The sequence below is a fragment of the Panthera leo genome, chromosome C1 (assembly GCF_018350215.1).
Source record: "Panthera leo isolate Ple1 chromosome C1, P.leo_Ple1_pat1.1, whole genome shotgun sequence".
In the NCBI taxonomy this organism is placed as follows: domain Eukaryota; kingdom Metazoa; phylum Chordata; class Mammalia; order Carnivora; family Felidae; genus Panthera; species Panthera leo.
The window spans coordinates 50,317,715-50,343,565 of NC_056686.1; the positions used below are offsets into that span (position 1 = coordinate 50,317,715).

Sequence of the window (25,851 nt, forward strand, 5' to 3'; positions counted from 1 at the left end):
CAGAGCAGCAAGGAAGGAAGGAGTTGGAGGTGTTGGCCAAGCATAACAGGGATGAGAGATAGGGTGGGTTTATTGGCCTTCGTGTTTTTATTAAACCTTTAGTCCAAGAATGATTTTGTATTGACATATGAAGTGTCTTAGAATGATATCACTTCTCCATTCAGCAACCTGTGACTTTGACCCTTTTTATTGACCTTTACATTTAATTTTATTTATTTATTTTTAAGATTTTATTTCCAAGTAATCTTTGCGCACCCAGTGTGGGGCTTGAACTCAAAACCATGAGATCAAGAGTCACGTGCTCCACCAACTGAGCCAGGCAGGTGTCCCTCTGCCTATAGTTTTAGACAGAAACTTCATATTGCAAAAAATTGGTCTCTGTGCTTCAGCAAAGCTCCTTTCTGAGTGTAAAGGAAAAGACTCAGAGGTTCCTGGCTGGCTCAGTCAGTGGGGCATGTGATTCTTGGTCTCAGGGTTTTGAGTTCGAGCTCCATATTGGGTATGGAGACCGCTTAAAATAAAATTAAAAATTAAAAAAAAAAAAAAGAAAGAAAGAAAGACTCAGATAAGCTCAACCACTTGGAAAAATCTGATAGCTTTTCATTGAGCAGAACTGGATCAGTGTTCGGCAGGGAGGTGCTGACAGGTCCTGTGTCCTGGCATGAGCAATGTAACCAAGCTCCTGGGAAAATGCATAGTATTAAACAGGCAATGGGTTTGTTTCTTTAGGAGGGATGGTTGCAGATGGAAGTACTGGAAGGCTTAAAAATATAATTTTATAGGGGCACCTGGGTGGCTCAGCCAGTTGAGCATCCGACTTCGGCTCAGGTCATGATCTCGCAGTCTGTGAGTTCAAGCCCCACGTCGGGCTCTGTGCTGACAGCTCAGAGCCTGGAGCTTGCTTCCGATTCTGTGTCTGCCTCTCTCTCTGCCCCTCCCCCGCTCATGGTCTCTTTCTCTCTGTCAAAAATAAATAAACATTTAAAATATATATGTATATATATAATTTTATGACTTATTTTAAATTTATTTTTAATTGTTTTAATGTTTATTTTTGAGAGAGACAGGGTGTGAGTGGGAAAAAGGCAGAGAGAGAGGGAGACACAGAATCTGAAGCAGGCTGCAGGCTCTGAGCTGTTAGCACAGAGCCCGATGTGGGGCTCCAACCTATGAACTGTAAGATCATGACCTGAGCCAAAATCAGCCACTTAACCAACTGAGCCATCCAGGTGGCCCTGACTTTTTTTTTAAATTAGAAATTTTTTTAAGTAATCTCTACACCCAATGTGGGTCTCAAACTCACAACCCTGAAATCAGGAGTTACCTGCTCCAGTGACTCAACCACCCAGGTCCCCCTAATTTTGACTACTTATATGGTCAAATTACTTTTCAAATGAGACCGTTTTATTTTTTAAATTTCTCTTCTGCTTGGTGTCAATAATTAAATCTCACAAAGAATTCGGAAATGAGACTGCTTTTTTAAAGGTATAGAACTGTAATTGGAAAATATCTAAACAAATTTCCAAAACCACCCCCCCCTTTCTTATGCAGAAGTAAAAATGGAACATCAATTCTGTCTTACTCAGTTCTTACCACTTTCAGAAAGGGAAGATACACTTTACTCCCACCTCATTCCTTTCTTATTCTCCAGAGGTAACTTTGACAAGCTGATTTCTTATGTGGGCACAGGCATTCAAGAGTTTCAACCTAACTTTTGAGAGCTCAGTCTTGCATTTGAATGTTGTTTTTTTGACTTGCTGTTATAGATTCAGGATATATTAAAATTTTAGCAGGTAATAGACGAGTTCCTGTAAGTCATGTGTTCCCCCTTTTAGTCTTTAGAGGTATGTCCCGTGGAGTTAGGTTCATAGGTGAATATTTATTGCCACTCTGGAGCTTTTCTGAGTAATGCATAGATTCTTTTGGAAGACAGTCTTTCAGATCAGGGTATCATGAAGTGCTAAATGATAGTTTAGAGTTTCTACTTTGCATTAATTTTGGTGTAGAACCCAGCTAAGTTATTTAATGTACACTGTGCTTCTGCGTCCCATTGACTTCCCTGTACCTTTAGAGGCCTAATTTTTTGTTTGTTTGTTTGTTCTAAGATTAAATTTAAAGGGGGCCTGTAGTGCAATGGATAATGTGTCTGACTACAGATCAGAATGTTTATTCAATTTATTTAAACTCAACAAAACAGGGGTACCTTGGTGGTTCAGGTGGTTAAGCATCCAACTTTGGCTCAGGTCATGGTCTTGTGGTTGTGGGTTTGAACCCCGCGTCTGTCTCTGTGCTGTGCAGACAGCTCAGAGCCTGGAGACTGCTTCGGATTCTGTGTCTCCTTCTCTTTCTGCTTCTCCCCCACTCACATTCTGTTTTTTTTTTTTCTCTCTCTCTCTCTCTCAAAAATAAATAACATTTAAAAAATAATAAACTAAAACAACACAAAAACAGTTCACCCATTTCTGTCTCTCACCCCCTGCCTCTTGCAACTACCAATCTGTTGTTGTCTGTATCTGTGAGCTTTTTTGTTGTTGTTGTTTATTTTATTTTTAATGTTTATTTATTTTGAGAGAGAGAGAGGGAGTACGCACACAATGGGGGAAGGGTAGAGAGAAAAGGAAAGAGAGGATCTCAAGCAGGCCCTGTGCTGTCAGCCGGGCTTAATCCCATGAACCATGAGATCATGACCTGAGGTGAAATCAAGAGTTGGACGCTTAACCAACTGAGCCACCCAGGCACCCCTGTTGTTTTAGATTCCACATATAAGAGAGATCATATGGTATTTATCTTTGTTTGTCTGATTTATCTCACTTAGCATAATACCCTCAAGTTCCATCCATGTTGTCTCAAATGACAAGATTTCATTCCTTTGATGGCTATATAATATTCCATTTTAAATTCCATGATTTCTTTATCAATGGACACTTTGGCTCTTTCTGTATCTCGGCTATCATAAATAAATATCATAAATAATGCTACACATGAACATGGGAGTGCATGTATCTTTTGTATCAGTGTGTTCTTTTTTTAAGTTTTTATTTATTTATTTATTTATTTGCTAAATACTCATAAGTGAAATTGATGGATCATATAGTGATTGTATTTTTAAATTTTTGAAGAACCTCCATACTTTTTCCATAATGGTTGCATCAATTTACATTTCCAACAACAGTGTACAGAAGTTCCCTTTTCTCCATATCTTTGCCAATCAGCACTTGTTATTTCTCGCTTTTTTGATAATTTCCATTCTAATAGATGTGAAGTGATACCTCACTGTAGTTTTGATTTGCATTTCTCTGCAAATTTTCATGTACCTGTTGGTCATCTGTATGTCGTCTTTGGGAAAAAATGTCTCTTCAGATCCTCTGCCCTTTTTTTTTTTTTTTAATTTTTTTTTTAATGTTTTTATTTATTTTTGAGACAGAGACAGAGCATGAACGGGGGAGGGTCAGAGAGAGGGGGAGACACAGAATCTGAAACAGGCTCCAGGCTCTGAGCTGTCAGCACAGAGCCCGACGCGGGGCTCGAACTCACGGACCGTGAGATCATGACCTGAGCCGAAGTCTGACACTTAACAGACTGAGCCACCCAGGCGCCCCCCTCTGCCCATTTTTTAATTGGATTGTTTGCTTTTTGGTATTGAGTTGTATGAATTCTTTACATATTTTGGGTTTTATTCTCTTATCAGATATATGATTTGCAATTATTTTATCTCATTCAGTAGGTTGCCATTTCATTTTGTTTATTGTTTACTGTACTGATTAGTTTGATGTGGTCCCACTTGTTTACTTTTGATTTTGTTCCTTTTACTTTTGGCGTTGGATTACAAAAATCATGACTAAGACCTATGTTAAGGAGTTTACCACCTATGTTTTCTTCTAGGAATTTTATGGTTTCAGGTCTTATATTTAAGTCATTAATCCATTTTGGGTTAATTTTTGTGTATGTTGTGAGATAGTGGTCCAGTTTCATTCTTTTGTATGTGGCTGTGCAATTTTCCCAACACCATTTATTGAAGAGACCATCCTTTCCCCACTATATGTTCTTGGCTCCTTTGTTGTAAATTAATTGATGATCTAAGTGTGGGTTTATTTCTGGACTCTATTCCATTGATGTATGTGTTTCTTTTTATGCCAGTACCATACTGTTCTAATTACTATAGCTTTGTAATATAGTTTGAAATCAGGAAGCATGTTACCTCCAGCCTTGTTCTTTCTCAAGATTGCTTTGGTTAATCTAGGTCTTTGAGGTTTCATATAAATTTTAGTATTGTTTATTCTATTTCTGTGAAAAGTACCACTGGGATTTTAATAACAGTTGCATTGAATCTGTATATTACTTTGGGTAGCATGGACATTTTAAAAATATTAATATTTTTAATCCGTGAGCATGGAATATCTTTTATTTGTGTCTTCAGTTTCTTTCATTAATATCTTGTAGTTTTCAATAGGTCTTTCAACAGGTCTTGTAGTTTTCAACAGGTCTTTCATCTCCTTGGTTAATTTTATTTTTAGGTATCTTATTCCTTTTGATTGAATTGTAAATGGATTTGTTCTTAATTTCTCTCTCTGATACTTTGTATTAGTGTAAAGAAACACAACTGATTTTTGCATGTTGATTTTGTATACTGCAACTTTACAGAATTCATTTATCCTAACTTCTTTTTGATAGAGTCTTTAGGATTTTCTATATATGATATCATGTCATCTGCAAATAGTGAGTTTTACTTCTTCCTTTCCAATTTAGATGCCTTTGGTTTCTTTTTTGAATAAAAGTGGTAAGAGTGGTCATTCTTGTCTTGTTCCTTATCTTAAAGGAAAAGCTTTTAGCTTTTCACTGTTAGGTCTGATGTTAGCTGTGAGCTTGTCATATATGGCATTTATGTTGAGGTACATTTTCTCTATACCTGCTTTTTTGAGAGTTGTTATTATAAATGGATGTTGAATTTTGTCAGATGGTCTTTTTGCGTCTATTGAGATGATCATATGAATTTTAGCCTTCATTTTGTTAATGTAGTGTATCACATTGATTTGTGATTGGTTGAACCATATTTGCATCCTTGGAATCAATCTTACTGGATTATGGTGTATGATCCTTTTAATGTATTGTTGAATTTGGTTTGCTAATATTTTGTTGAGGATTTTTGCATCTTTGTATCTTTGTCTGGTTTTGGTATCAAGGTAATGCTGGCCTGTAAAATATGTTTGGAAGAGTTCACCCCCTTCATTTTTTGGAAAATTTTAAGAAGGATTGGTAATAAATTTTCTTTGAATATTTGGTAGAATTCACTAGTGAAGCCTTCTGGTTCTGAATTTTAGTTTATTGGGAGGCTTTCAATTACCAATTGAATCTCCTTGTTAGTAATTCGTCTATTGAGGTTTTCTATTTCTACCTTATTCAGTCTTGAAAGATTGTATGTTTCTAGGAATTTATCTATTTCTTCTAGGTTGTCCCATTTGTTGGCATATACTTGTTCATAGTAGTTTCATGATTCTTTGTATTTCTGTGGCATCAGTGGCATTTCTGATTTTATTTGAGACCTCTTCTTTGCTTGAGTAGTCTAGCCAAAGGTTTGTCAATTCTGTTTATCTTTTCAAAGACCAGCTTTTAGTTTCATTGGTCTTTTCCATTATCATTTTAGTCTCTATTTCATTTATTTCTGCTCTAATCATTGTTATTTCCTTCCTTCTAAAAACTTTGGGCTTCGTTTGTTTTTCTAGTTTTTTCATGTGTAAAAGTTAGGTTGTTTGAGACTTTCCTTGTTTCTTGAGGTAGGCATTAATTGCTATGAGCTTTCCTCTTAAAACTGTTTTTGCTGCATCACATAAAGTTTGGTATGTTAAATTCCCATTTTTGTTTATCTCAATGTATTTCTTTTTCATTTTTTTCTTTCATTTTTTAAAAATTGCTCTTTCATTTTCTTTTATTTCTCTTTGGATTGACCAGTGGGTCAAAGAATGTTGTTTAATCTCCACATATTTATGAACTTTCTAGTTTCTAGTTTCATACCATTGCAGATGGAAATGATGCTTCATTTAATTTCAGTCATCTTAAATGATTAAGACTTGTGGGGTGCCTGGGTAGCTCAGTAAGTTGAGCGTCCGACTTCGGCTCAGGTCAGTGATCTCACAGTTGATGGCTTTAAGCCCTCTGTCAGGCTCTGTGCTGACAGCTCAGAGCCTGGAGCCTGCTTTGGATTCTGTGTCTCCCTCTTCTGCTTGTGCTCTGTCTCTGTCTTTCAAAAATAAATAAAAATGTTAAAAAAAATTTCTTTTAAATGATTAAGACTTGTTTTGTGAGGCTCAGTCAGTTAAGCATACAACCTCGGCTCAGGTCGTGATCTCAGGGTTTATGCGTTTGAGCCCTGCGTGGGGCTCTCTGATGTCAGAGCAGAGCCCACTTAAGATTCTCTGTCCCTCTGTCTCTTTGCCCCTCCCCCACTTGTGTTGCATGTATTATCTCAAAAATAAACTTAGAAAAAAAAAAAAACTTGTGGCCTAAGATATGATCTATCTTAGGAAATACTCCATGTGCACTTGAAGAATGTGTATTCTAATGCTTTTGGAATGGTATATTCTGTATGTATCTGTTAAATTCACCTGGTCTAACATGTAATTTGAGGTAGATGTTTCCTTATTGATTTTTTGGTCTAAAGTCCCCTACTGTTATTGTATCACTATTTTTCCCTTTAGGTCTATTAATGTTTGCTTAATATATTTAAGTGCTCCTGTGTTCTATATTAATGTTATATTTTCTTATTGGACTGATTATCCTGACATAACATCCTTCTTTGTCTCTTAATCTTTGTTTTAAAGTTTATTTTGTCTGATAGAAGTATGTCTGCTCCAGCTTTCTTTTAGTTTCCATCACATGGCATATACTTTTTCATTTCTTCACTTTCATTCTGTGTGTCTTTACATCTGAAAGGAGTCTTGTAGGTAGCATGTAGATGGGTCTTGTTTTTTCATTCATTCAGCTACTCTGTGTCTTTGGAGATTTTAGTACATTTACATTTAAAGTAGTAATCGAGAGGTATGTGTTTATTGCCATTTTGTTAATTGTTTTCTATCTGTTTTTGTAGTTTTTCTCTGTTCCTTTCTTCTCTTATTTTCTTTGTGGTTTGGTGACTTTCTTCAGTGGTATGCTTATATTTTTAAATCTTTTGTGTATTTACTATAGGTTTTTGGCCTGTAGTTACCAAGAGACTTACATATAACAATTTACATCTATAATAGTCTACATTAAGTTGATAATAACTTACATTTGATCCCATTCTAAAGCTCAATCTTTTTACTACTCCCAACCATGTTTTATGTTTTTGATATCATAGTTTACATATTTTTATCTTGTGTGTCCCTTAACTAATTATTGTAATCATAGTTATTTTACTATTTTTTCTTTTAACCCTCATACTAGCTTTATAAATAATCTACGACCTTTATTATATATTTACTTTTCCAGTGAGATTTGTTCTTTCACATGTGTTCTTGTTACTAATTAACACTCTTTCTTTTCAGCTTAAAGAAGCCCCTCTAAGATTTCTTGTAAGGCCAGTTTAGTGGTGATGAACTCCTTTAGTTTTTACTTGTCTGGAAAACTCTTTATCTCTTCTTCAATTCTGAATGATCATTTTGCCAGATAGAGTATTTTTGGTTTCAAGTGTTTTCTTTCAACACTTTGAATATATCATGCCATTCCCTTGTGACCTATAAAGCATGTGCTCAAAAATTTGCTGGCAATCTTATCATGGGGAGTGGGTTTTTTTTTTTAATATTAACAAGGTTTTTTTTCTTTTGCTACATTTAATATTCTTCCCTTGTCTTTAACTTTTGACATTTTAATTATAACATGTCTTGTTGTGGGTCTCTCTGGTTTCAACTTGTTTGGAACTCTCTGGGCTTCCTGGATCTGGATGGCTATTTCATTTCCCATTGTAAGGAAGTTTTAGCCATTATTTCCTCAAATGAAATTTCTACCTCTTTCTCTTTCTTTTCTCTTTCTGGGAGCCCTATAAAAAGTGAATATTAGTTTATTTGAAGTTGTCCTATAAGTCCCTTAAGCTATTTTCATTTTTCCTTATCCTTTCTTCCTTTTGCTTCTTTGGTTGCTCTTGTCTTTGAGGTGATTGATCCTTCTGTTTTGTCTAGTCAGCTATTGAATACCTGTAGTGTATTTTTCAGTTCACATATTGCATTCTTCAGCTCTGTGACTGGTTTGGTACTTTCTTATGTTTTCTATGTGTTTGTTGAAGTTTTAATTGTGTTCATCCATTCTTTCAACTTCAGTGATCATCTTTATGACCATGACTTTGGACTCTTTATCAGGTATATTGCTTATCTCCTTTTGACTTAGGCATTCTGAGGTTTTTTAAATTTCATTTGGAACATTCCTCTGTTTCTTCATGTTGCTTGACTTTCTGTGTTGGTTTCTATACAGTAGATGAAACTGCCACCTCTCCCAGTCTAGAAAGAGTGGCCTTGTGTAGGAGGTGAAACTTTTCATTCAGCCCTACCACAGCTCTTGGTTGTTTCCCAAATTTCTGTGCTTGTTCAAGCAGGCTGTTGTATTTTTAATAGCTCCTGGTAGTTGAGGATGTGCCTCAACTGAGGTTGTCAGTGTCCAAAAGGGGAGAATCAGGCTTTGACCAGAAGCCAAACCCTTAGGCAGCAGCTTTAGAAGTATGCAAATGTATATGGTCCTGAGGGACCACATGTGTAAGCCCCACTGGCCACCAAAGACAAGCAATCTGAGGTGTGCCTTGGGTGGCAGTCACAAAAATTTGGGCTCCAGAAGAGTGTTTATAAGCTCCTTTTGGGGAGATACCAGCAAGCTGGAACAAAGCAGATGGAAAGTGCCAAGGTGGTGTTCACAGCCTATGTTCCTGTAGAGCCACGCTGTAGGGCACTGGATGTGTGCCAAACCTGAATCCTGCCCCTTAGTCCAAAGCTCCAGGACGAGCAAAGTGACCTTTTTCACAGAAAGCCTAGGACATATGCCTCAGTCTGCCATCTTTGAAATGCCCTGGTGATGGTAGCCTACCAAGAATGGTCCTCTGATTGCCATAGTCCTGTGGAACCCAACAATGCAAGACCCTTCATCCACCAGAGCCAGGCAATCAAAGGGTGTCCCTGGACATCCGCTGCGAACACCAGGCATCAGACTCATGGAGAACTCTCCTCCCAAGAGTCAGTGGCTCTCTGGAGCGTGGCTGATGGTGAGCATGATGCAAGCACTTGCCTCTCTGGAAAGGCTTAGTCAGCCCGAGGTGTGTCCTTAATTAGACCAAATATTTATGTCTTATTATCACACCTGTCATGATTTGGGATACAGGAAAGTAGAAAATGGAAGGAAAGTTTCAATGTTGGTTTGTGTGGGGATTTTTAATTTTTAATCCTCAGTTAATATTTAAAGGGGAATTCTAAAATAGAGCATGACAATATTCCTTACAGTAATGTCCATATTCTGAAAACCAGGATATAATGTAAAGTATCATATTTGGGATGGCAGATAAATTACATCAATAGTATGGGCTATTAAGATGCTGTTAAATAAAAAAAGAAAGATTACAATACATGGGGAAAATTTTTGGTAGAAATTCAAATGAAAAAAATTGTAAAGGAAATGAATATTAAGCTTCCACTAAATGACAGTCACGTCATTTAATCCTTGTTACTGTTACATAGGGTAATCAAAGTATGAAAGCTTCTGCTATTACAGCTATTCAATGAACATCTATGCACATGTGCAAAGAATAATATGATGTGATAATATGAAAACTTTGCTTAAATTGGTAGAATCCTGGGTATCCTGTAGAGATTGCATTCAGCTGCTTATAAAACTCTCCACTGGGGTGGCTTAACCGAGTGGGGCTGTAATTTTTTTCATGTAAAAACCCCTGAAGAAGGTGATCTGCCGGGGTCTTAAACACCTTCTTTCTGCTCTGCTGTCTTTAATGCATTGCTTTAGTCACTGTTTCTTCATGATTTTAGAATGCATGCTTCACTGCCAATATCATCTCTGCCTTCTAGGCAAGAAGAAAGGGAAGGTCGTAGCATGAAAGGCTCCTGCCAGATGATTCTCTCTCCATGTAATGAGTTTTTCTGGAAATCTCTGGGGACTTGTACTTCCATTTCAGAACTGTAGCTCCCAGTTAACATTAGCTGAAAGGAAGTCCAGAAAATGTATTTCTTTAAATCTGGGCATAGTGCCACCTGGAATAAAGGAGAAGTTATGTTGGTAAGGAAGGAGGAGGAGGACATTAGATAAGTAATTGGCAAGTATCTGCCAAACTCTTTTTCCTTGAATACTGTGATGCTCTTAATCATGAAATCATTGACTGGCTGAGGCAACAAAACCATCTGGGAATAGGTGAGATGTTAACGACCCCTAATGATTCCAATTTCTTAACTAATACTTGGATTCTTTCGGTATTCTCTTTTTCATTCAGCCTGAAACCATTCTACCCTAGAAAGTCTGTCTGTAGACACGCAGGTGGGTTTGGAGTTTTGCTGCTATTTATAGGACTCATTTGAGACTTCAGAGAAAAATGGAGCATTGAAATGTTTAGGCTGCAACGCAGATTTGGATACTGTGAGGAGGTTGTGTAGTTACGTGGCAGCCTTCCCTGAGCTTCAGTTCCTCAAGTGGAAGAATAAAATAATAATATGACCTGCAGTGCCTGCTTCACAGGGTTTTTGTGAATGTGAAATGGAAGAGGTAGTACCTACATTTTTGTATAGAGTAATAAAATGTACCCTTCAGACCTATTATCTCAGGTGGTGGTCCAGAGTCACACACGCATTTCATGGTGCGGGTTAGACTGGGGCTTAGGAGTATTCTTAGGAGTACTCTTCCAGATAATATATGGTAATGTCTCTACCCTATTAGATAGCATTACCTTTATAAGTACTTTGTAATTCAGCATTTTTAAAAGGATCTTTTTTTTTTTTAAGTTTATTTATTTTGAGGAGGGAAAGGGGCAGAGAGGGAGAATCCCAAGCCCTGACATGGGGCTCGATCCCATGATCCTGGGGTCATGAGTTGAGCCAAAATCAAGAGTTGGATGCTTGTAGCACCTGGGTAGCTTGGTCTTACTTCAGCTCAGGTTGCGGTTTGCACATTCAAGCCCCATGTTGGGCTCTACGCTGACAGCTTGGAGCCTAGAGCCTGCTTCAGATTCTCCCCCTCTCTCTCTGCCCCTCTAACCTCCCCCTCAAAAATAAATAAACATTAAAAAAGAGATGCTTAACTGACTGAGCCTTGCAGGCACCCCTGTAATTCAGCATTTTATGTTATCACTTCCATACCAGCATGACTTGATGGGTGAAAGTATGGCAGTGGTAGGTGGGAGGATCAAATTAGATCTACCAGAAGGAAATCTCTCTGCAAACTGCAAAGTGATGGATAATGACACAAAACGTTCATGGGATACACATCACAGGGGAGTTACTTAGCGCCAGGATGACAGATCTACAAAGAGGGATTGTGTTTCCTGTTTAGCCATTTCAGCTACGTATGATGGTTTATGCTGGAGTGTTTTCTTTGCTTGTCGATCAGGACCAAGTTTTAAGGAATATATGTTATAATATTTTGTACCTTGATCATGAAACAAATGTGAAGTTGTACAAATCACACATAGATTTTTAAGAAATAGCGTCTAGACTATCACCAATAAAAGTGTTTATAATCTGTGATGTTTCTGGTGCCGGGTGGATTATTTGTTGAACATTAAAAGTAATGTATTTTTGTTTTGTACAGATAGTTAACTGTTGATGTAAATATTTTAAACCTTAAAAATTAAGAACTATTTACCTACAAATAGATTGTTCAACTTCAAAACTTTGTAAGAACCTTTAACAGCACTGTTTTACAAGGTGCATGTGTGTTTTTCCTTTGTCTCTCATCAGTGAGTTACCTGAGAGAGAAGAAGGTGAAGGAGAAGAAACTCCAAACTTCAGCCACTGGGGTCCACCAAGAATGTACGTTGATAATGTCATTGGCTTTCTCAGTAGGAGAACACGGTTGCTCTTTCCTTTCAGACTGTCATTTAGACGTTCTCTACTGATTAAGTATTGCCATAATGTACATCTAGGCTGGTCTAAGGTGTTGTTGTTGTTGTTTTTTTTTAATTATTTTAATATGAAATTTGTTGTCAAATTGGTTTGCATACAACACCCAGTGCTCATCCCAACAGGTGCCCCCCTCAATGCCCATCACCCACTTTCCCCTGTCTCCCACCCCCCATCAACCCTCAGTTTATTCTCAGTTTTTAAGAGTCTCTTATGGTTTGGCTCTCTCCCTCTCTAACTCTTTTTTTTCCCTTCCCCTCCCCCATGGTCTTCTGTTAAGTTTCTCAGGGTCCACATAAGAGTGAAAGCATATGGTATCTGTCTTTCTCTGTGTGATTTATTTCACTTAGCATAACACTGTCCAGTTCCATCCACATTGCTACAAAATGACCTAAATTTTAGTTTCAGTTTGTCTTCTCTAGAGATTTTTACTTGGGCAAAATGACTGTAATCAATATTAGGAAAGTCTTTATCATACCTTTGCAGAGAAAGCAATTTGCAATTGTCCATGTATGGTAGTAACCAATGGACTAAGCATATTTTATTACTGCATCCTTGAGGAAGGCAGGTAGGACTGCCCTGAAAGGACTAAAATTCCTTCCCTTATTTTTTTTTTTAAGTGAACAACAACATCAGTTGAGGTTTCTATCATGTGTCAATTTATCTCTATCCTCCTTCCTTCCCTTGTGTTAGTTCCAAGTTTGTGCCTAGTTTGAGCTAACAGTATATAAAAGTCTTCCATTACCTGCTCTATTCTGCATGTGTTATTAATGCCACAATACCTACCAACGTTGTCTGTTTTCTTCTTGCACTTCTGAATTTTGTCTTTGGGAGCCGTTTTCTTTTCTTTTTTCAATGTTTGTTTATATTAGTTTGAGAGAGCTGCCCACAAGCAGGGGAGGGGCAGAGAGAATCCGAACCAGGCTCCACACTTTCAGTTCATAGACCCGGGCTCCATCCCACTAACCTGGTTCATGACCTGAACCAAAATCCAAGAGTCAGATGCTTAACCCACGGAGCCACCCAGGAGCCCCTCTTGGGAGCTGTTTTCTGAACTACTTTTTAAAAATTTCAGTTAATCATTGGTCACATCTGTACAGTTTGAGCAAAATTCATAACCAGGGAAGAGCAAGTTTTATTCCATTCTTTATTTTTTAAAGTTATGTGGGGGTGCCTGGGTGGCTCATTCAGGTTGCCTGGGAGGCTCAGGTGGTTGAACATACGATTTCAGCTCAGGTCATGATTTCATCATGAGTTACGAGCCCTGCATCAGGCTCTGCGCTGACAGTGAGGAGCCTGCTTGGGATTTCTCTCTCCCTTTCTCTCTCTCCCTCCCCAACTTGCTCTCTCTCTGTCAAATAAAATAATAAAATAAAATAAAATAAAATAAAATAAAATAAAATAAAATAAAATAAAATAAAATAGATGATGTGGAGGTAGGAAGAAAAGAGAACAACTTCCAGCCTTAAGAGCAAAATCTGTCCTCCACTTAAAGAACCACAGGTTAAACCTGCTGACTGGAAAAAACAGTTTGGGTAACAAGATTTTTGGTCAGAAATTTATTTTATTATGAAAGTTTGTGGTTTTTGTCAAAATGATATATGTGACTTTCTTGATTTTTTTTTCACCCATTTATTACTTTCTTCATTCTTTGCTAATGTTATGGATATAGATTAAAAGAACTAATTACAGAAAATATATTGTGGTAGGAGCTGTGAACATTAAGAATATTAAGATGTGTAATTATTGTTTTAGAAATCTTTTTCCAAATTCAGGCTTTCACATGTGCCACAAATCACTGAAAATATCTTAGAATTTTTGAACGAGGTACAATTTTGATAACATTTGTAAAAATATATTCATATAAGATATGAGTCACAAGGATATGGTACAAAGTGAACACTTCTAGTGACAGTCCAACAAGTTATACTAACTTATTCATGAGTGAATTTATTTTCTTTTTACAGTGTTGAGATTTTCAGAGAACCCAATGTGTCCCTTGGTATTAGTATTGTTGGTGGACAAACTGTTATAAAACGCCTGAAGAATGGAGAGGAACTTAAAGGTATATTTATCAAACAAGTTTTAGAAGACAGTCCAGCAGGAAAAACAAATGCTCTTAAAACAGGAGATAAAATACTTGAGGTAAATGATGTTAAAATTCTGTTTTCGTTTGAAACCTGCTTTAAGACAGTAATATTTAACCAGAAGTCCTCCCTTCATTGTTGGGGTATATGTATGTACAATTGGTGTATTTTCTTCCCATGCCTTAGTTTGTATGTTGTTTGCATAATTATATGTATATAATTATAACATCAGGGTGGTAGCATACAGAATGCTGCACAAAGGCGCAGCTGACTGAAAAAACAATTCTACGATTTAACAGAATGAGGCAGGTGATGAGCATTGTGCTTCTCCCACAGTCTGACAAGTTGTAATTTTTTTTCATCATTTAAAAAATTTCTAATATTCTCTTTTGTAGGTGTAGTTGATCTAGAATGAATGTTACATTAATTTTTGTAGGTGTAGGAGGTATACAACATAGTGATTCGACAATTGTGTACATTCTGCAGTGCTTGCCCCAAGTGTAGTTAGCATCTGTCCCCATACAACATTGTTACCATATTATTGACTAGATTCCCTAGAACAAGCTCTGCCTTTTATAAATATGTGTCAGTGGAATAGCCACGCACATCCTCCCAGATTCCATTGGAGGGAGGGGCGAATCCATTGTTCACATGTGGCAGGTTTGCAGAGCAGAGTTTAAAAGGTCCATCAAGGCACTGAGAATGTCCTGAGGTCTGAACCTCACACATTTCTTTGCATTACATTTATTGGATGACCTCATATTCCATATCTTCAGTCCCAGCATCTGCTCCTTCGTGACACCTGCTTTATGATGATAAACTTCAGCCCTGGTGCTTCAGCTCTGATAAAGTGAAAAGAGCACTGGAGGTCATGGGGTGAAGTCTTGATTGCCCTGTTTACTTTGCATTTGTTCTTGGACAAATTATTAAATGCACCTTATTCTCATGGAAATGAGAATTCAAAACCCATAGCATGATTGTGAGTATTAAAGCAAAGAACTGTGTAAAACCTTTCTGTATATACAAATATTAGGTTATATTTGTGTTTTTGAAACTAAAAAGAAAATTTCAAACACACGGGGGACATGGCAGTGAAGAAAATGAGCAAATTCCTACTCCTATGGCATTTACATGGTAGTAGGGGAGATATTACATAAGTGATGTGTAGAGTGTTAGATTGTAGATTCTATGGAGAAATAGAACAGAAAGATAAGGAATGGAAGTGGTTATTGCAACTGATAGGTTGGTTACAAATACAGGAAGCGTGAGAATGAGCCGTGGGGATGTATAGGGGAAGAAGGATCCAGGCAGAGAGAACTAAAAGGCGAAAGCTCTGAGGTAGGAGTTTGTCTGGCTGTGTTGAAGGAGCAGAAAGCAGACTGGCACTGCTAATGTAGCTAAAGGGAGCAAGAGAGCGCGAAGAGAAAAGGTCTGAGAGGTAAAGTGAAGCCACATCACAGAGAGCTTGGAAGGTTGTCTTTGAACGCATTGAGAATCCATTAGAAGATGATGAATGCATACATATTTTAAAAGGATTACTCCTTCTGGGGCAGGTGTGGTTTCCTTTATTAAGTATTTGCATGGTACATTGGTTTGGTTTTTGTTTTTTTGTTTTTTTTTCATTCCTTCATTTTCACCCTTATTTGTGATTTTGTTTTAGCTGTATGTTTTGTAAGCAATACATAAGGGATTTTGTCTTATTAAATCTATATTGATAATCTTCTAGTAAATAAGTGGCACGGATTAATTTTTTATTTTGATTACTGATATATTTGAACTTAATTTTTAACTATATGTTTTGTATTTTGTTTGGTCTCTCCCCCACCTTAACTTTCTATTTTGAAATACAGAGTCATGGGAAAGAAATTGTAAAGAAATATACAAGGAGGTCCCATGTACTCTTCCCTCAGCCTCCCTCAATGTTAATGTTACCTTAACAGTAACTATAGCCATAGTACGATAGCAAAACCAAAATACTGATATTGACATAATTCACAGACCTTATTTCCATCTTCCCAATTAGGCACACACCGATGTAGAACTGTATGTGTTTTTATAGCTCTCCAGTTTGATCACATGTGTAGCCTTGCATAACCACCACCACAATCAAGAAACTCAACCGTATCACCACAAGACTCCCCTGTGCTACCCTCTGCAGCCATTCCTCTTCCCCTCTTCATGTCCCCCCATCCCCAACCTCTGGGAATCACTGATCTGTTTCTCCATGTCTTTAATTACCTCATTTCACAATTATCACAGAAATGGAATTATGCATTCTGTATCTTTTTGAGATTGGCTTTTTTCATTCTGTATAATTTCACTGAAGTTCATTTAATCTGTTGTGTCCATTAATAGTTGATACCCTTTTATTATGTCTGAGTAGTATTTCATGGTGTGGAGGTACCACAGTTTAACCATTCATCCACTGAAAGCCACTTGGGTAGTTTCCAGTTCTGGGCTTATTGTTATGAATAAAGCTTCTCTAAATATTCGCATACAAGTTCCTGAGTGAAAATAAGTCTTCATTTGCCTGAGATAAATGCCCAAGAATGCAATTGCTGGGTTGTATGGTAAGTCCATTTTTAGTTTTGAAAGGAGCTGTCAAACTATTTTCCACAGTGGCTGTACTATTTTACATTCCCACCAGCAATGTATGAGTGGCCCAGTTTCCCCACATCCTCACCAACATTTGGTGTTGTCACTGTTTTTCATTCTGCACATTCTGATGGGCAGATAGTGATACCTCATTGTTGTTTTGAGTTTCCCCAATGGAAAATGATAAAGAACTTTTCACACCTTATGTATGTGTCCTTTTCAGGGAGATGTTTGTGCAGGTCTTTTGCCTGTTTCCTAATTGGATTGTTCATTGTTTATCTTCTTAAATTTTGTGGGTTTTCCCCTCATCTTTCTCTGCTGTAAGATGAATGTATTCTCTCACTTATCCATCAACACTTTTATATCACTGTTGTGTCTCAGATTTAGTAAATTTCTTTAAACTCACACCAGATGTGAAATGTTAATACTTGAATCTTTATTTTGTCAAACATACTGAGTCATTTGTTTACTTTTTTTCCCGTGAAGAGAATTACTCATTTGTTTTTAAGTAAAGCTTAATATTTCTTTCTGCCTTGAAACAATTGCACAATTGCATAAAGGATTTAGGCCCATGTAGAGAAGAATTTGTTTAAGTGGGAAATTGGAATTTAATTTCATTTTTAGAAATGGGTCTGTCTTGTGTGAATGGGACACACTTTGGGTTATAAATTTACAGCTTAGAAACACTCAGGTTATTTTTTTGTTGTAACAGAATTCCATTTCCCCCCCTAACTTCCCAACTTTAGGGATTCACATTTAACCCTGTGGAAATCTGTGTTGGGGAAACCGAAGCTGGTTATTATTGGAAGATGAAGTCGTTCTTTTATAGCTTCTACCTCATTTATTGTAGAATGTCATGGGGATCAGGTTATTCGTAAGAAGCTTCATCAAACCATTGTGATTGCTTTTAAGCTTCAGTTAAATTTTTTTCTATATGCATTTACTATTATCCTCATCCTTCCTGAGTTCAGATGGGAAAAGGCTTTACAGAGCATTGAAACCTCCCACCGGATGTCTGTTAGAATAAAAGGCCAAAGTTCCTGCCGTGGCTTTTGTGTGGTGTGCCTTCAGCTGCCTTCCTGACTTCACCTCTCTCTCCTCTCCATTTTGCACTGTGCTTTAGACTCACCTGCCCTTTTTATTTTTTTATTTAAAAAAATTTTTTGGGGGCGCCTGGGTGGCGCAGTCGGTTAAGCGTCCGACTTCAGCCAGGTCACGATCTCGCGGTCCGTGAGTTCGAGCCCCGCGTCAGGCTCTGGGCTGATGGCTCGGAGCCTGGAGCCTGTTTCTGATTCTGTGTCTCCCTCTCTCTCTGCCCCTCCCCCGTTCATGCTCTGTCTCTCTCTGTCCCAAAAATAAATAAAAAACGTTGAAAAAAAAAAATTTAAAAATAAAATAAAAAAAAAAATTTTTTTGCCAATCATTTATTTCTTTTTAGAGAGAGAGCAAGCAGGGGAAGGGACAGAGGGAGAGAGAATCTTAAGCAGGCTCCATGCTGAGTGCAGAGCTGACACAGGGCTCAATCCCATGACCCTGGGATCATGACCTGAGCCAAAATCAAGAGTCAGGCACTTAAGTGTCTGAAGCACCCAGGCACCCCTGGACCCACCTGCCTTCAGACCTCTCACATACGACGCTCCTGTCTCATACCTTCAGGCCCTTACCTGTGTGTCCCTCAGCTTCAGAGGTGCTCAGTTTTCTCTTCACTCCGCTCTGATTCCGTGATTGATCATCCTTGTCGTTTCCAGCTCCTTGGATCCCCTTTGCTTTTACTGAACTTGTCTGGGGGAACCACATCCTAGTTAAATGCAACCCTTTGCTTATTTCAGGACTCTGGCATGGCTGGAGAAAATAACAGTGCTGTCTGGTCTCATTTTAAAATTCATGAGCTCCTTCTCAAGTGAGTCTTTAGTTCTGCCCTGCAATCCTGTAATATGTCCCTAGTTATTTCATTTTCCTGCTTCCCGAGGTAACTCCTTCATACCTCCTAAACTGCTCAGTTTATGGTCCTTGTTTTTTATTTCATGGAGAAAATGAAAGCAGTCAAAAAGGAACTTCCCCTTGCTGCCACTGCATGCCAAATCTTTTTTTTCCTAACTGTATCTGTAACAACAAATGAACTGTTTCTGCTTCTGTCTAAAGCCAACCTGCCTAACTTGTAGCACAGAAGTCATTCCCTCCTCAGTGTCCAAGGATTTACTTCTACAGGTGTCACTTCTCTCTCTCATATCCATTTCCTCTCCACTGCACCACGATTACTGTAATACCTCCCATCTCAAACACAAAAGCCAACCTTGATCCCACATCCCTATCCACCTACATTCCGATTTCTTTGGTCTCCTTAACATGAAAAAGTATTCACAAACTGTCATTGTCTGCTGACCATAGGCACCCCTGCATTTACCAAGGCCTTGTTACATTATCGTTTTGAAAAACTGGTTCTGTTAAATATGGTAAATACAGAATGCTCTTGGAGATTACGGACGTTTGCATGTTAGGTTTTCTGAAATCTGTATGATGAGGAGCTATTTACACTTACCCCAATTTACTGAACAGAGAACACTTTTAGTAAGAGAACCCGTGGATATTTTCATAGTTCTTTTTTGAACATCATTTGAGAGATGTTCCGCTACTCAATTGTGATAATGGACAGTGTGCTTAAAATATCATACTTCTCAATTCGAGAGAAGAGTCCAGACCGCCCTTCCCTGTCCCCACTCAGAATTATGTGCTGTGTTGGTGGCAGAGGTGACACCACAGCACAGAAGCTTCTTGGGATTCTGTCATGAACTGAGCTACCTATTTTGGATAATTGTATTTAACCAGGGCTATTGTTACTAAGATGTTTGTCTCATTCGCTTGTCTTGAAGGCGGAATGTTATTTTCCTTAAATATGTTCTCCTAAAGCAACAAAGCTTTTTATGGGCCAATCTTAGTTTTTTGGCTTTGGTCTAATTCATTAGACTCTGGCTGTTCTTGTAGCTGGTTAATATATGTGAACTCGACAGCCTTTCTAATTGAAGTGACTTCTGTGTTTCAGGTGTCTGGAGTAGATTTGCAGAATGCCTCACACAGAGAAGCAGTCGAGGCCATTAAGAATGCAGGAAATCCTGTGGTGTTCGTTGTTCAGAGCTTGTCGTCCACTCCAAGAGTAAGTCTAACTTAATATTTTCAAAGCGTTTAAAAATACTCTCTGCGTATCTATAGACCAAGCTTTTCCTCTGTGTTTTTTTCTACATTATTTTCATTTTGATCCTACTATTACCCAGAGAAAGCATTACTTCATAAAAATTTAGTTATTTTCTTTAGTTATTCACCTTCCCCTTTTTTCTTTGATTGTGGTCATTTGGCCAAATTTGAGTCATTCCAGCTTGCACTGGTTTAAGTCACAGGCTGTGGAGTCAAACCGACCTGTTTTCAATTCCTTGATTTCCCTGTTTACCAGCTTTGCTAACTGAGAGACAAGTTACTTAACTTTTCTGAGCCAGTTACTTTATTTATAAAAATACTTTGAACATAAAGGGGTCAGATATAGCACCATTCTAGAGGTACTATCATGTTCTGTGTATTTATTAAAGCATGCAAACATGGTGCATTGTCGTATGTTCTTTTGGACATTCCGAATTCAAAACCAGCAGTATTTAATCATAACGCTTGCTTCTGTAATAAATTACTCTTTTGGTATGGAATTACAACTCTAATGTTAGTGGCAGGGTATGTATTTTGTATTGTAACATGCAGCAGAAATATCACCCATAAGCCCTGTAACGGGAAGAAATGTTTATTTTTCTTTATTTTATGGAAGACAGCTGTTCAAAACACAGGCACTTTTGAACAGTAGAAAAACTGTGCATGTTTTCTAAAAATGCTTTTCAATAAGTAAGGCAGTGTTTTTCAACCTTTTGTATGTCAAGGCATACAGAGAATAGTATTTGGGTGGCAAACCGGACAGACAGATGTTTGGCTGCCCTGAGGGCGGGGGTGGGGGGGCATCGATACACTTTGCCACACTTGAACCTCCCTGCACACAGTAGGCTACACGCTCACCCCACCGCTCTGCTGTGGTGCACTGCATTGCAGTATGATCCCTCCTAGTCCAAGACTGACTGACAGAGGTGAACTGAATAAAGTCTTTTCCCTCTGATACCATTTGAAATTTTTTGGGATCCACTTTTGAAGTCTTTTTTGGAATCAAAGTTTTTGGAAGCCACTTTTTAACTCTTACATTAAGAGAAAGTTGTGGAGGCTATCACTTTTATTTCTGGAAACTTGAGTTCAATAGGAAAAATGGCCAAATTATTCCTTGCCAAATGGCACTTCTAAAGAAACCGTTTTGAGCTAGAATGAGCCAATCAAATTATACCTTTATGTGGCCACTTGTGAATGCCCTGCCCAAAAAATGTTCAAAGCTTTTAAGTAAGTTATAAAGTCAACCAAAAAGGCCAAGCAAGCATTTAATCCAGCCTTTGCTGGTGAGCTGAAGTGGAAATTTTCACTCAGATGACAAACGGTGCAGTTTCTTGCAACTGTTCAAAAAAGATCTTCTCTGCATTGTGCCTTGCTCGAGTCATTCAGCCCCGATGCGGCACAGCAGACTGCCACATGGTGCATTCGGTTCAGCAAGCATTGAACTGTCTCTGATTCTAGGCAAGGGAACATATTCAGGTGATGGTGTTAATTATTATGTCCATGACTTACTCCATTTTTCAACACAAAATGATTCCTGTTTGAATGAGGCAATGAAAGGAATCAAGTTTCATATCTTTGCAAAATGGTGCTCTCTTTGGCTTATTTGTTGTTGCAAATAGTATTGACCCTCACAGGAGTAGAAAATAGAGCCACATGCTTAATCAGTTTTGACCACTTTTCATTAAACTTTGAGACTTTCCTCAAAACCCCCAAAGAAGTCATTTCCTAATGGGACTATCAAAGACCCTATCGTCTATTTTTTTTTTTTTTTAATATTTATTTATTTTTGAGAGAGAGACAGAGTGTGAGTGGGGAAGGGGCAGAAAGAAAGAGGGAGACACGGAATCTGAAGCAGGATCCAGGTTCCAAGCTGGCAGCACGGACCCTGATGCAGGGCCCGAACCCATGAACTATGAGATCATGACCTGAGCTGAAGTCAGACGCCCAACTGACTGAATCACCCAAGCGCCCCCAAAGACCCTGTGTCTCAAGTGCCCCTGTTACATGGAGATCGTCATCAACATCATGAATTGAGCAGTGGTATTTATATTTGTGCTTTTTTTTTTTTATTCTTTGAGTTGCAGTTTACTTTTTTATATTTGCACTTTTAATGGATGTGTTAGGCATATCACCAATATATGACCTTTTTAAGCTTTTTCTCCTGAATTTCTCAACTGTATTTTCAGCATCCTAGAAAGAAATGTGTGTATTAAATTTATTTGGCAAATGCTTATTTGAGAGCGGAACCCGTGATTTATTTTTTTAATTTATTTTTTATTTTATTTTTTTTAACGTTTGTTCATTTTTGAGACAGAGAGAGACAGAGCATGAACAGGGGAGGGTCAGAGAGAGGGAGACACAGAATCTGAAACAGGCTCCAGGCTCTGAGCTGTCCGCATAGAGCCTGACGCGGGGCTCGAACTCACGGTCCGCGAGATCATGACCTGAGCCAAAGTCGGCCGCTTAACCGACTGAGCCACCCAGGTGCCCCAGAACCCGTGATTTATATTGCACTCCTCTATAGAAAGTTTTTATGCCAAGGTAATTTTGTTTGACTTAATAACATAACTACATTTCACCGTAGCATCTCATATTATTTTTCCACATTCCAAAACAAACCTGTTTGAAATTGGGGGTCATCCCATCAGTTCACTAAGTTTATTATCATGTGTTGTTTTCTTTTTCCCTGTATTCCATTTGTACTTCCCTAATGCCGTTATTTCATAATGGCACCTAAATTTTTCTGATGGTACATTTGCATATTAATGATATAAAAATGTAGTTTTTTCATAAGAAATATGGAGTCTTCTACTTTCCTTGAGGATGCAGTCATCCTGGTGAGCTTTTGTTCTTGCTAATGATATGTTTACAGAGATATAGTTCTGTGCTATTTAAAAAACAGTAAACCTTGGGGCACCTGGGTGGCTCAGTCGGTTGGGTGTCCGACTTCAGCTCAGGTCATGATCTCACTGTCCATGAGTTCGAGCCCCACGTCAGTCTCTGTGCTGACAGCTCAGAGCCTGGAGCCTGCTTGCGATTCTGTGTCTCCCTCTCTCTGGCCCTCCCCCACTCACACTCTGTCTCACTCTCTCTCTCAAAAATAAAAACAAACATTAAAAAAAAAAAAAACAAACAAAAAACAGTAAACCTTACGAGTGGCAGCTGACATCGTGTCCCACCCCAGAGCTTCTGCTATTCAACTTCAGCTGGTTTTTCCCATGGGAGAAAGTAGGTCCAGTGTGGATAGGTATTCTGACTTGTCAGGGAGGCAAAATATTTTAAGATCCTTCAGGACAGGAAGTGTATGCCTGTAGACCCACCAGTTTTTGACGCTGACTTGGATTGTGGTGTGTATTAAATAGAGGTATAGGGGCGCCTGTGTAGGTCAGTCTGTTGAATATCCGACTTCGGCTCAAGTCATGATCTCACGGTTGGTGAGTTCGAGCCCGGCGTCGGGCTCTGTGCTGACAGCTCAGAGCCTGGAGCCTGCTTCAGATTCTGTGTCTCCCTCTCTCTCTGCCTCTCCCCTGCTCATGCTCTGTCTCTGTCTCAAAAATAAATAAAAATATTTTTAAAAATTTAAAAATATAAATAAATAAATAAATAAATAGAGGTATAAATATTAAGCACTCACAGTGTCTGTTCGTATACAAAACATTACATATATGTTGATGTGTGATTAGTATTGTTTTTTATTTAAATGAAACATTTCTGAGACTTGCTCATTTATTCCAAAATTAATTTATGTCTTTAGACTCTATAGTAAAGGTGAAGAAAATTTAATTTTAAATTATATCCAGACAGAGGTGGGGTTTTTGTTGTTGTTGTTGTTGTTGTTGTTGTTATGTTTTGGCTTTTAAATTATCCCAAGGCAGGCAGTTTCTTTACATTTCTGGGAAAGGAGATTTTTTTTCTTAGAATCTTCATGTTAATTATTAGATTCTATGGCAAAATTATTTGTGTTAGTTATTCGTGGAGCCTTTTAAAAAAATCACTAAAACTGTTGTATTTTCCTAAGATGTTTCATGGATTGTTTTATAAGAAGAAGTGAGTACAAAAGTAATCTATGCTGTTGGCACCATCGATAATTAGAATTGTTTCTATGAAATGGAGCTGTTTCATGTGTAAACATTTATTGAGTGCAAGCATGTAATGGGTTCTTCCTGAGCATTATGTATAGTGATAATAGTGATCAATCATTAAATCCCAGCTCTCACTGAGCTTTTATCCAGGACTGCGACTAGATTTATAATTCATCTTCCTGCTAACAGTAATGCTGAGATAGTTATGGAGTATGCACAGTGTGCTAGATAACATACTTGAACTGGGGTACAGTGAAGAAAAAGGTAAACCTACCAAATAAATGGTGCATATCATGTTCTAGAGACTAACATAGGTTGCCCCTAAAACTGTATTTTGGAAACTGAGATGTGTGGATGACAGTCGATGTCATGACTTTCTTTTTTAGTCTTCTCTGTCTTCACTTTGTGGAGCTACACCAGCTTGGGAACTTACTGCTCTTTGATGTTACACACACACACACACACACACACACACACACACACACACACAATATTTGGGGTTATCTAACTTGTAGTATTTTTCAAATTGTATTGTTGGCCTTGAACTCTACTTCTCAGGTCTTTACTTTTTAGATGAAGTCAGAGACTTAGTTAAGTAAGATTTTAACTGTTTAAAGAAATAAGTATAATGACTGTGACATTTAAATATTTTATCCCTTTTCCTTCCCCCCCTTTTTTTTTTTTGTGGTCCTAGGTTGTTCCTACTGTGCATAACAAGGCCAACATAATCGCTAGTAACCAGGACCAAAACACCGAAGAAAAAAAAGAAAAGGTAACTTGAACCTCTCAAACCTTTAAAAACTGTTTTGGTGTCTTCTTGCATATCTGAGCTGCAGTTAATAAGAATGGTTTTTTAATTAGCATCAGGGTAGAAGGACCATACTAATAATGTTTCCTTCCTGAGAATATAACTGGTTCTGGCCATGAAGAAGGCCAGAAAAGTAGTGAAACAGGTGCAAAACCATGATGAAGCACCAGTCATCCATTGTCATCTTTGTCTTTCTTTGCTGTTCAGCTGGGCTGGTTGTCTGTCCATTCCTAGAAAATGCTTCTCACTCTTGGGACTTTCTGGGACAGCGATCTTGCTGTTGTCTCAGCCTGGAAGTCCATTTCCCACATTGTTCTTCCTTTTATCCTTCAAGGAGAAGCTCAGAGGTCATCTCTCTGAGAAAACATTCCTTACCATCGATCAGAACCAGTCATCCATTCCTGTTTTCCCGCCTCTATTTTAGTAGAATTAGGTGATCTACAATTTATTTTAGAATATGGTATCTGGTAGGGAGTAATTTTCGTTTTTCCCCATCAAGATAACTAATTATCCTACTATTTTAAAATAGGCCCTCCTTTATCTACTGACTTATAGTGAAACCTCTATCCTATCTCAGGTTATCAGGGGGAGTCAGCTTCTGAGTTTCCTCTTTGTTCCCCAGGTATGTCCCAGTACAAATGCTGCACTAGCTCAATTATTAAAGCCTAATAATAAATCTTGTTTTCTAGTAGAGCAATTTCCTTTACATATTTCTTCTTCCTTAGAAATGTCTTACCTATTTGTGTCCTTCTTTTTCATATGAGTTGTAGCTCTAACTTGTCAAATTCCACAAAAAAAAACCGTCTTTGAGGATTTTGATAGGAACTGTGTCATATTGGTAGATTAATTTGTAAAGAAGTTATATCTTTATGATATCTAGTCTTATTAATCATTAACATGGTATATCTTCCTGTATATTCTTTTATTTCTTTGAATTTTTATAATTTTGTTCAGAAAGGTATTGTAAATCTTTCAGTTGATTTATTCCTAGATACCTTTAGATTTTGTATTGCCTTTATTTT

General features: G+C 37.9%; 1 protein-coding gene across 1 annotated transcript in view; it reads left to right on the forward strand.

Moving 5' to 3' along the window:
- PATJ (PATJ crumbs cell polarity complex component) overlaps window positions 1–25,851 on the forward strand; it is a 363,753-nt gene that overhangs the window by 124,237 nt on the left and 213,665 nt on the right. Inside the window, exons 24-27 of the mRNA XM_042951928.1 lie at window positions 11,907–11,978; window positions 14,036–14,213; window positions 19,791–19,901; window positions 24,716–24,793. Coding sequence (XP_042807862.1) covers window positions 11,907–11,978; window positions 14,036–14,213; window positions 19,791–19,901; window positions 24,716–24,793 — 439 coding nt within the window. The remainder of the gene's footprint in view (window positions 1–11,906; window positions 11,979–14,035; window positions 14,214–19,790; window positions 19,902–24,715; window positions 24,794–25,851) is intronic.